Source organism: Mastigoproctus giganteus, chromosome 3, assembly GCF_048544385.1.
Source record: "Mastigoproctus giganteus isolate SK-2022 chromosome 3, ASM4854438v1, whole genome shotgun sequence".
Taxonomy (NCBI): Eukaryota; Metazoa; Arthropoda; class Arachnida; order Uropygi; family Thelyphonidae; genus Mastigoproctus; species Mastigoproctus giganteus.
In genome coordinates, this window is record NC_143577.1 from 16579641 (window position 1) to 16592485 (window position 12845).

At 35.7% G+C, this 12845-nt stretch overlaps 1 protein-coding gene across 5 annotated transcripts in view; it reads left to right on the plus strand.

The window, feature by feature from the left end:
* The window catches only part of LOC150087743 (exonuclease mut-7 homolog), a 146862-nt gene that overhangs the window by 19230 nt on the left and 114787 nt on the right, over positions 1-12845 (plus strand). For 4 of the 5 annotated variants that reach the window (XM_090370113.1, XM_090370116.1, XM_090370115.1 and 1 more), the window contains exons 3-4: positions 7433-7486; positions 11893-12032. In XM_090370113.1, coding sequence (XP_090226239.1) covers positions 7433-7486; positions 11893-12032 — 194 coding nt within the window. The remainder of the gene's footprint in view (positions 1-7432; positions 7487-11892; positions 12033-12845) is intronic. The other variant, XM_090370117.1, reaches the window with a different exon arrangement.

Genomic DNA, 12845 nt, shown 5'->3' on the forward strand with positions numbered 1-12845 from the left:
TCATTAGGCCTATAGCACACTCCTACTCTCAATTTTGATCTCCCAATGCTTATGTCACACCAAACTGACTCGACACTGCACTGTCCAGCAATGTCGACTGGCTTCACTTCCTTGGATTTTATGTATTTCTTAACTAATAGCATAACCCCTCCTCCCTTCCTATACTGTCTATCCTTTCTGTAATCATTGTACTCCCCAAATTCCAGTTCTGCATTCCTTATATCTGTGTGACACCACGTCTCTGAGATCCCCACAATATCTGCCTTTGATATTTTGAGCAATACCTCAAATTCATCAAATTTATTTACTAAACTCCTAGCTTTGGTGTACACGCAAGTATACATGCACCTGTTCTTTTTCTTAGCTACCCTAACACAACCTATGTGTTTATTTGTATCCCAATGATTCCCAGCAGTCTCTGAAATATCCTGCATCTTATTTTCCAGGCTGCGGCTCATTCCAATAGAAGCAGTGCAAGAATCACTTTCACCTCTGCCAGTGGCTGCTGTTAATCTATTAGTCCTTGTATCCCCCCAATCTAGCAGTTTTCCGACCCACCTAACACTGCCTCAATAGCATCAGCAAACATTCTTGCACCCTTTCTATTTAAGTGTATCCCATCCCTGTAGAAGCAGTCTCTCCTGTTAACAAGTACAGACCAGGCTGAAAAAAATTCTACCCCTTGAGCCTTGCACAATCCTTCCAGGGCCAAATTGATCGACAGGGCTCTCATCATGTACTGCCTCCTATCGTGTCTGGGCAGAATTGCAGACACTTTCGGGCGCCTCCGTAGCCAGGTGGGAAGGAGCAGCAGTGCATAGCACACGCTTCTTGATTAGACCGGGGTTCGAGCCCGTCACAACCAAATACGGAGGATGCGGAAAGGTCAGGGAATGACTACCGCATATTCCCGGAGGAATATGGCCTTAGTTGCTAATGCTCCTAAAAACCAAATAACAAACAAACAGCAGACACTTTCAAATTCAACCCTAATTCACGGCTTTTTTTCAACAGTGACCTGTACTTTTAAGTAATTCCGCCGGTCTCCTACTCTTAATATCATTAGTGCCAACGAGTACAACTATATCACCTTTTGTGCCCTTAAAAGATGATATCCGCTCTACAACGTCATCAACCTTTGCCCCTGGCAGACATACCCTGGTCCTGTTCCACCTATCCTTTTTACAAAGCATGTTTCCCGTTTCCCTGACAATAGAGTCACCAACAACTACTAGTTCCTTTGGGACCAGCGCATTCTGCCTTGGGGGCTGCCGCTGTGTTGCGCGATGACCAAGTGCAAGCTCTGGCATTGGTGTGGGCAGCTGAGAGCTTGATGGGCCCTCACTTTTAATCCTTCGAGGGCATCCACCCTGTCCTTCAAGCTCTCATATAGGCCTATAACAATGCTGAGTTGTCGCCTGATTTCCTTACACTCCTTGCATCGCGCACACACAAAGACATCCCCCATGGCAGTATCATTGACCTGACTGCTCCACAAACATCAAGCAATTAGTGCATTTTAATAGGCTGTGATTCAGAGGGCAACTGCCCCCCTCAGTTCTCCCCTGAGCCACAGCACTCCCATTAGCTTGAGCCTTTTGCTTTGCTGCTCTGGTCAGAGTCATGATTTCGATTTAATTTCAATAAAATTTCAATATCAGTACAAAATTAAAACCCTAAACTTATATCTCAACACAGTTATAACGCTATATTTATGTTTCAGTATCGAGTGTTATCTACGAAATCCCTTTATATAACTTCCGTATCAAGTTAAGTATTAATTATTTATTTTTATTAATTATTTATGTTACGTAACCCAAGTCGTTATATGTATAGCTAAAAGTACAATTTAATTGACAATGAAGTTCAACAAGATTAATTATCTGATTAATTGACAGTATTATGTACTATACTATACTATATTAAGCTTATGCTATCTATTTCGAGTTATTTTGTATCGCGTTACAATGGCGGCAATTACGAAAGGTAAACACGTGGATTTGATACCCTTTCCGATACTAAGTAATACCTACAAAATCTCTATCTAAGTTACTTTAATCTAAGTATCGCAAATAAGAATATAAAACTACTCTAGAAAATAAGTTAATATGCCAATTTAAGCCAATAAAACAGAAAATAAATCAGAAAAAACATCTCTGTTCCAGGAGCGGCAAAAATGTACGTCAGCACAGGATACTCTCGTACTCTCGTCCTCTGATTGTAATTGTGGATAGGTCCCGCAACTATCGACGACACACCTGGTTGGAGTCATTGAACATCACATGCTCCAATACCTTGGTCAACAGGAGCAGTGGATGTCGGGTCCACCCTATCATCGAAACAACAATTCTGACTAATGACAAATGCTGGCAACGTCCACATGCATCACAGCCACAGGCTTCAACATCCAAAAATTAATCACGCAGTTCATATACATGATCAGCAGTACACGCCCCCATGTTCCGCTCTTAACTGTCAGGTTGACTGAGGAAGGTTGACAAAAACAACCGAAAGCTTTTTTGTATGTATCTAATATATGCGTGTATTCTCCTATTATTAAACTGGTCATAATTTATTCTGTATCTGTTTTGCTTTGTGCAACAGTAATTCGATATTAATAATGAATCGAGAGTGCACGAGCCTCTTTAATCATTTTCGAACTGTTCTTGGCCAACAAACATACGACATAGTCGTGAAACTGCAAAAGAATTTCATCTCTATAGCCCATGGCAAACAACATCTCAGATTTGCTCACAGGTGCAAATCAAACAAAGTCATCCTGAAAGGATTTCTCTACAAACCGCCATTTCCTAACAAATGTATGCGACGTGCCTGTCAAAACTTCAGTTACAAGACCCCGAACATATAGATTGGCTGCCTTCATCAAGACTTACAAAATGCTTCAAAAAGTAAAGCAGCCCTGCTAGTCGAACTTAGAAGTTTAGTTCCTGATCCTGTTTACACCGATATAATCCATACCTTGTGCTACCAAGCTATCAGAGAATCTGAACGCTACTGTACACGTCAAAAATGTAAGTTCGCTGTTTTAATTGGTGAGTCACGTCAATTTTGTCATTGGCATAATACCCCTTCCGCAAGTTGCACACATTTTGTATTGAACTTGAGCAACAAACAGTTATCTACAGAACAAGTAGATCTGTTGACTCTGGGTATGAAATTTGCTGTTCTCCCAAGAAACCCACCAATTACTATTGCCTTAGGCATAGAAGCGTGTTTAACACGTTTCCCTGAAGATGTGGCAAACACAATTCACCTAAAAACTGCAGCAATTTCGCACCATGCTCGCCCTGCTTCTTCCAATCTCAACCATAAACAAATTTCTGCCCTTAAGACATTGAAACAAGACTCATCCATTGTCATCCTACTAGCAGATAAAGGACGTTGAACAGTCATAATGAATCGCACAGATTATGAGAAAAGCCTTGCTGCTCTTGCAGGACACTTCTGTTTACCAACCCTTAACCGTTTCTCCCATCAAAGCCTTGGAACGATGGGAGTCGAAAGTGAACATCCTCGTCAACAGTTGGTTTAAACAGAAGAAAATAACAGAATCCACAAGTAATCGCCTCCATGCCTCAGGCTGCCAGATTCCACAATTCTACGGACTGCCGAAGGTTCACAAAGAAGGCATACCGTTAAGACCCATTGTCTCCTGTTGTGGCTCACCGAGTTAGGAATTAGCAAAGTTTGTCTCGGGGCTCCTTTCTCCCCTAGTAGGCAAGACCACCAACACCGTCTCCAACAGTAGCGAAATTTATAGAATGGATCCGAACTCTATCCATCTCACAAGATCAAATCATGGCATCATTTGATGTAGTGTCACTTTTCACTTCCATCCCAGTAGAACTTGCCATCACATGTGCAAAGCAACTCTTGGATAACGACCAAATCCTTGGCAGCAGAACTGAACTAACACCAGACAATATCTCCACCGCCCTCAGACTGTGCTTAACAGGTGGTGCAATTATGTTCAACGACTCCATTTACCAACAGGTACACGACACAGCCATGGGTTCCCCGGTTAGTTCAGTCACGGCAAATTTCGCGATGGAGGAATTAGAGGGTCGTGCATTTACGAATGTACCAGATCCCATTACCTTTTGGTGTTGCTACATGGATGATGTGTTCGTGGTTATCCCCAGAAATTCAGGTGACCGACTCTTAGACCACCTCAATTCTCTGTCGCCTTTCATAAAATTCACCATCGGGCTAGAATCAGACAACACCATACCATACTTAGACACCCTTGTCCGACACGAGGGCATGCACTTGAAGACAACTGTCCATCGTAAACCAATGTGTGCTGGCCAATTTACCAACTTCCGGTCAGCACATGCACGAGTCATCTTCTTGCCACTGCATGAACCTTGCTAATTCGTGCCTGGACCCACTCTAGTTCTGTAGATGAGAGGCACACCGAAATTGCACACCTGACCACGTAGCAACCAACAGAAACATCCAAGGTAATGACTCAACCGCGAGCACCTTTATCCCCATACTACCCAAACCTATCACGACAGGTTTCTAGGGTCCTAAAATCACATGTGATAAAATGCGTAGAACTCCCAGACAGAAAGTTACGGTCCCTCATCTCTAAAGTGAAAACACCGGTCCCCATCTTACTACAAAGCAGTTTAGTCTACCGCATCTCTTGCCGTGACTGCAGTAGCTGCTACATTGAGGAAACTGGGAGACAACTTGAAAAACGTCTTTCCGAACACGAAAGAGCAATCCGCTTAGCGGATGTAGAGCACTCAGCTATTGCCGAACATATTTGGGGAACCCACCACGACATTGACCCACACCGCAATGTCGTGATTGTGGATAGGTCCCGCCACTATCAACGATGTGCCTGGTTGGAGTCGTTGAACATCACATACTCCAATACCTCGGTCAACAGGAGCAGTGGATGTCGGGTCCACCCTATTGTTGAAACAACAATTCTGACTAATGACGAACGCTGGCAACGTCCACATGCATCACAGCCACAGGCTTCAACATCCAACAATTAATCACACAGTTCATGTACATGATTGGCAGTACACGCCCTCATGTTCCACTCTTAACTGTCAATTTGGCTGAGGAAGGTTGACAAAAACAACTGAAAGCTTTTTTGTATGTATCTAATATCTAATATATATATGCAATTTCCTATTTTTAAACTGGTCATAATTTATTCTGTATCCGTTTCACTCTGTGCAACAGTAATTTGATATTAATAATGAATCCAGAGTGCACAGGCCTCTTTAATCACAATAGTTTACGCTTAAACAATGATTTATTTATCCAAAGAAATGAAAACATAGCTTTTAAAAACAAGCAAATTATAATAATAAAGATTGTTTATGTTATACAAATGTTAAAGAATGTTTATAAATCTGTAGCAACTTTTCTAGTGTGCTTGAAATTTGAATCTTGTGACTCGAAAATCTCAATTGCTTTATCTGGGTTGAAAAACTTTTTCAAGCCCCTTGAGAGTGAAAGAATGAACAGGAGTTTCAGCAGGACTTTCTTCTTCACATTTTGCCATTTCAATAAGCTCTTCATTTGTGAGCTGTCCATTGTATACTTGAAGCAGATCAGTGACGTCAATTGTAGAAACCTCAAGCTGCAATTGGTTAGCAACATTTACGACCACTTCTCTTTTATTTTGTACAATGCTGCTTCTTGAACTCCTTCAAAGTTATCAATAACCTGATGAGAGAGTTTATTCCAAACACACTTCATGTTTCTCTCTGTAATTTTGTCCTACGCTCGTTTTATTTTGATTGCAACTAAAATATGGAATTCTCTCCAAAATTCTTTAAGAGTTGGACCTCCCTCTTTGTCTCTACCTGAACAAACAAATGCATGCACAGTAGTACTGTATTATATAGCTATGTGCATGGTTTGAAATGCCGTATTTATGAATGTTTAGCATTTGTTTATTGTAATTAATGTTCATATTTTTGATTTTTTTTTTCATACTTGAAAAAAAGAACTTGTAAACCCAGAAACTCATAAAGCAGGAACTGCTTGTACATTGAAAAACAGAAGCGGGGGACTGAAAACTTGCAGAATAATTATGAATAGCCACAAGTATTTTTCCTAACCATGAAACTTTTGTGAAATATGCCTGCCTAAGTACAAAGATCTTATTTACATAATATTTTACTGCTCCAGAATCTAGTAATATAAGTTTTACGGATAGTAACATTTTTCATTGTCTTTGTAGACACTTGAACGTGAACAGACACTTTGTAGACACTTGAAACGTGAACACTTGATTTCAAGTGTTCACGTTTGTCAGGAGCTGTGGCTTAACAGCCAAAGCATTACATATTATACTAATTTTTTCTCCGTTGCACTTATTTTAACAGGGTTAACCTGGGTTATATTTATTGAATACTGTAATTTTTCAAGATAGATTAAAATAGTGCATTTTAATTCTAACCAACACAGTATCTGCTGTTTCCTCATAAATTCAAATATAGTATTTTACCTTTTTTAATTTCTGTTATGAGATTCTTGTTAAAATAATATATAAATCAAAATTATATCTAATAACTAGGGCATGGCCTGTGCTAATTAAATTAAACTTACTTTGTGGAACGATAAATTCTTGTTTTTAATATCTGGATGATAGAGTGATGGCCTGTCACACTACACTATTACAAGCATCCATTCTAGTGAGCTTGAAGTCAGCATTTGTATGAGTATGTAAGAATAATAATTATATTGGGGAAGGATGAAAGTTGAGTAAATTGTCCTCTATTTATTTTGGTGTGGAGAATATTGATTTTGGGAATACTGTCACCATCACACTTAGTCTTATAACACTGAAACAAATTGTGATAAGTCGCATTCTGTCTTGCCTCTAGGAGAACACTATCTACATGAAGGTCAGTGCCCAAATTTTATAAAATTCCTCAAGGACCTCCAGAAATGCAACTTTTCTGAGTTATCATTGCACACAGTGAAAGTAAACTTTGCTTCAAAATAATATGAAGGTTTTTTGAATAGACACAAAAAAGGTGTTACTTACAAGTATTAAAGTAGTAAAAACAGTCCTATTTTTTCACCTCTAGGAGTTCAAAATTTTCATTAAACCATTTTACTATATGATTTTTCCAGACATTTCATCTGTTGTGATGATGTGAAGAAAAGGGAATATTTGCACTTTATAATAGCCTCTATATATCACATTTTGTTATATAGAGGCAAATTTCATTGTATTTGGGGAGCAGGATAGTGAGGGTTCTGAGTGTGTTTAAGTGTAATTAATCAATGCTTACTTTTGAGTGTAATTAATCAATGCTTACTTTTAGAAATAAGTTTGGCTCAAACTTCTGCACTGTGTACTGTTGATATTCCAGTTTTAACATCAACTATTCCTTACTTTTTACATTTATTTCACTTTTTCTTTATGTAGGCATGTCAGTGTATTGCATATCTAAAGCTTCAGAATGATTACTCTCTTGAAGAAGTAAGTATACTATAGAAAAAGACAATACTAGCTTAGCTAATTTTTTTTTTTTTTAAATTATATTTGATTTTTATAATTAAGTTTTATAATACATATTCATGAATTCCATGATATATTTTCTGGAGTTTTCTATGTTTTACAAAATGAAAGCTTAAAATTTTAATTTAATTCAAAAGGAGTCATCCAGAATGCTACAAAACAAATTGTGATAAGCATGCAAAAAAATTGCTGAATTTAAACATATGTTTGTCTCCATAAAATGATTAAGATTTTATAATATTGGTGTAAATACACCATAGTTTACCCATAAATTTAAGTACATAAATAGTGTAACGGCATCATTTGATTTTATTTCATATTGTGGCTACCTTCACAACGAGATACCAGGTATTGCACTACTTTGAATAAATAACACTTCGCTAGTAGAGGAGACTACTGTTATTTATTATCAGTGGGCACCACCACCCAGACGTCTTTCAGAGCTTGTTGGCTCACTCATCAGTGGGCAGGCAGGTATGTTGATAATGCGGACATGCCATCACGGTTGCGAAGTTAATTCCACAATATGAGAGATGCCAAATGGTGAAGATAATGATAATATTTTGAAGACTAAATGCACAAGGCATAATATGTTATGGGTGAAATCAACTATATAATATCAGTGTAAATACACCATAGTTTACCCACAAATTTAACTACATAAGTAGTGTAACGGCAAATATTATCATTATCTTCACCATTTGGCATCTCTCATATTGTGGAATTAACTTCGCAACCGTGATGGCATGTCTGCATTATCAGGGTACCTGCCTGCCCACTGATGAGCGAGCCAACAAGCTCCGAAACGCATTTGGGTGGTGGTGCCCACTGAGAATAAATAACAGTAGTCTCCTCTACTAGATAATCATTATTTATTCGAAGTGGTGCAATATCTGGTATCTCCTTGTGGAGGTGGCCACAATATGAGATAAAATCAAACGATGCCATTACACTACTTATGTAGTTAAATTTATGGGTAAACTATGGTGTATTTATACCGATATTATATAGTGAATTTCTCTCATAACATATTATGCCTTGTGCATTTAGTCTTCAAAAAAGTGATTAAGATTGTATAATCTGTAGTGCAGCACCACTTCCAAACGTAATTAGAAGTAAGGGAGAAAATTGTAATGACGATAGTTTCTGCAAAAGAACTTATAAACACTGTTCAAGTATTTGATGCATTAATAAAAAAAGATAAAATAGAAAATAGCTTTTCTTATTCAGCGTTGAACTACAATTTGTAACACTCAGAACTTGTTACTGCACTGGACAATGTCAGAAGCCACTTAAAGTGGCAAGTTTATCAGATCTTTAATATACCTTCTGTTCAGTCAGAAAATTGATTATTATTAATTATCAAGTTCTTCATTATAGGTTATTCAAAAATGAAGTAATGAAGAACTTGGAAAGTACACAGCCACAAAAATTTAAAATAACATCCTAAAGGGGTACACCCTTTCATCTGTTTTGTAAAGGGAAAAAAAAAAATGTAAAATGACTCTTTTTATGGGAATTATTTTTTAATTTTTGCATCCAGGCATTCAAAAAAAATCCAATATTCAAAATCAGGCACATTGTGCATACACCAATTGTGTGCATGTGTATGTGTTTGTAATAATAGGCAAAATGGAAGAAATAGTTTAAAATAGTGTGCTTCAAAGTTTTGTTCTTTATTCTGACTATATTAAATAATTAGAACAAATAATGTCACGAGTAATAGCATTCTTGTTATCAAAAAAAGTTATTTCCCTGAATATTTCACTTTAACACAGTGATGTGAAGTGAGAAAATCACATCCTTTTTTTTGTACAAACACAATTGCACTTTTTTACACACTGATTCTTTAAGGATTTTTTTTCAGCTGCTTCTACTACTGATTCTTTAAGGATTTTTTTGCAGCTACTTCTCCAATTAAAAAAATCAGTGATAAAGTTGAAACTGAATACCGTACTAAAGGAATACAAAAATTCATGCAATATAGTAGATATTTTAACACATTGTGGCATCTGGTAAAACGGAAACAAAAATTGTGATGCTTGGTGTTAAACTATACGGTGAGGTATATGGCCGGTTGTAGTTTCCAAAAGCTGACAACCTCTGGATTTTGATTCTGAGAGCTTTTGCTGTATATATATATATATATATATATATATATCTGATCATGCATAACATATAAATTCAAACATATGTTTGAATTTATGTTATGCATGATCAGATATATACACACTCAGATCCTTTATAATTAATTTAATAAAATTACTTAGCATGACTTTACTGATGAATAAATAAACAGTTAGTCTAAACATATTTTTTGAATTTATGATCTTGTAGATTTTTTTGCTTCTTGATTTTGTTGAAGATTTTTTGCTTCTTGAAAATGATAATAATTGGATATTAATTCTGTTTTAATATTTTATTAAATACCAGCATGAATGTCATTATAGCCTTTATATTTTAATTCTGTAGTCCTCTAAGTAGTCCTTTAAGTCCTCTGTGCTTAGAAATTATGACTTAAGGGAAAACTTGAATGTGATTATAACAAAAAACCTATACAAGTTGATTTACAAAACAATAAGTTTTAAAAAATGATAGATTAGTATTGGAAAATGAAAATTAGTATTATTATTGTAAATCTCTGGAAGTGTCCTATGTTTCCTACAGCACCCAAAATGAGCTCCCCAAGTCATATGACAAACATTATTCAATAATTCATTTCTTCTCAGATCTTTACCAGTGTGTCTTTGGTAACTGATGAGTGCAAGAACGTGTCTGAAAACAGTGATACTGTTTTCAGTTCAAAAGTGTCTGTTGGCAAGGTGGCACAAATATTTTACATCTTCCTACAGAAAGAAGTCACATGGTTTTAAGTATAGCAATCTGGGGGGGCAGTAGAACCTCACGTTATCTTCTTTGGTACCTTATCCTATCCATTGCTGAAATAGTGTGCTATTGAGATATTCTTGTACATTCACACAAAAGTGAAAAGGTACACCATTTTGCTGGAAGATGAATTAGCAAAATCTTCATGAAATTGTGACATAAACCAGTTAATCAGCATGTCCTGGTAGATAATGTTCCCACTGATTGTCTTTTTCATGAAGTAAGGGGAGTATATTTTCTGATGTGAAATGGCATAAAACATGTTTATTTTTTGGGAGTCCCATTCATGTTCATTGACTTGCGAAGATTTTCAGTGCCCCACACCTGAATATTGTGACATAATTCCTCGGGTGAAAAGTGGCTTCATCACTGAAAATAGTGCTTGTGTTCCACCCTTTTCCACTTGCTGTTGAAAGTCACAGTAAAATTCATATCTCTTCTGCTTGTCATTTAGTTTTAATGACAACAGAAGTAATTGCAACTTATAAGCTTTAAATGTGTCTGTAGAATACACTGGACTGTTGTTTGAGGCACATGCAACATACAGGTGTATCTGTATGTGTACTTTTGCAGATTTTACTGAAAGGCTTCTGTTGCATGTTGTCCTGTTTTTTTAAGCAAATGCATTCCAGGGAGTTTCATCATAGATGCAGGGACTTCTGAATGTGCAAAAGTCACTAAATTTGTCTTTGTAAATTAGATGACACAAAATGTTTTTTTTTCTGTTGAGAAATAATTTTAACATGTTTACTCCTGATGAACATGATGGAAATTACATTTCCAACAGGGATTTAAAAGGAATTTCAAAGTTTATCTATAGTTTGGTGTTTGAAAATTTACTGTCATATGCATTTGTTAGGTGTTTCATAAACATCTGAAGGTGCTTTTACTATCATGTAATTTACAAAGTGTTCAGAAATTATGCTCTTCCTTCTTCAGCCTCTCTGAAGGATTGCATTGAAGAAAAAGAGCATAATTTTCTTAAACTCCCTGTAATTAAGTTGTTTTAGTTGGTCATATTAAGGTTTTTAAGGGAAGCTTTTTATTTTAGTAAATGAACATTCACTTTGAACCAATTTCCATTAGCCAAGGTTATTATTTCTGTACACAGCTAGATTTCAGAAGTGGTGGGGAGGGGATGACACCAGGTATAGTGAAAGCTTTCCTTAGAAAAAAATCAAAATCTTTTTACTGAAGAATTCAGATAAGAATGCTATAATGTATATTTAACAAAAAAAAAAATTTTTTTTTTTTTTTTTTTTCATTCTCATGTAGATTTAGTGTGAATATTCATAGGTTGTGAAATGACTTCAGCAAAATATGAAAGAAATAATTTTATTTAGACTAGATGTCACTTGATTTATTGTTCTCTTAATTTAAATATGTAGTATATTCATTTTTTTTTTTTTTTTTTTTTTTTTTTAATAGAGAATGTTTAATTTGTTCAGGATTATTCATATGTTTTTTTTTTTTTTTTCTAGGTAATAATTCCTGTTATTTTTCAAAATAAACTTAACCTTGTTGAAACGTATTTAAATGGCTTCAGAGACATGCAAGTAGACTTGGTAAAATATTTAGATCAGTTATGTGAAAATACCACTGAAATTGAGTCACTGATAAGGTACGTCTTTGTTGTTTTTGTTTTTAAGACATTTTGCATTTTATTTTTGTATAGAGGTAAGATTAATTAGTAAATTCCAACGTAATTTATTGGAATTTATTGATTATTATAACAGTAATAGTAGTAGTAGTGGCATGTGATGCAAGAAAGCAAATGTATGAGCTTATGCAGCATCAGCCAAAAAAAAAAAAAAAAAATCACACCATTCCCTCCAAATGCCTGTCCAGTTCCTCCTTAAATTTATTCAACCTATCAACTTCCACAACGACAGTATTATAGTATCTAGTTTAATTTCTAAACAAAAATTCCATATAAATTGAAAATAAGCTTTTTAAGCTTTCACTATCCTTTACCAGTCTATTAACACAGTACTTGAATATCTCTAAATCTCTAAAACTTCGCATTGAAAATAAATTCAATGAATACCCTGTAAAAATGTGTTATGGTCAACATTTCACTTGACAATTTCCGATGCATATAATTTGGTTCATATCACATTGTGGAAAATGAAAAGATACATGTAAGTAGAAAATTATTATTAATATTAGGAGATAATGTATAAGTATAGTGCAAAAGCACTATACTTATACATAGTCTAGACTTTTCCATAGCTTGAGGCTTACACCCTAAATGCTTTATAGTTTATATTAGGAAATAATTAATACAATTTTGAATAAAGTACAATAATATTTGTAACTATTGGTCATGCACCATAATTGTACACTTTTGAAGTGAATTTTCTACATCTCTTTGTTATGCCAAAAAAAAAAAATTTTCTATTTTCAGTGTAAACTTCAGTTTGCAGGCAGAAAT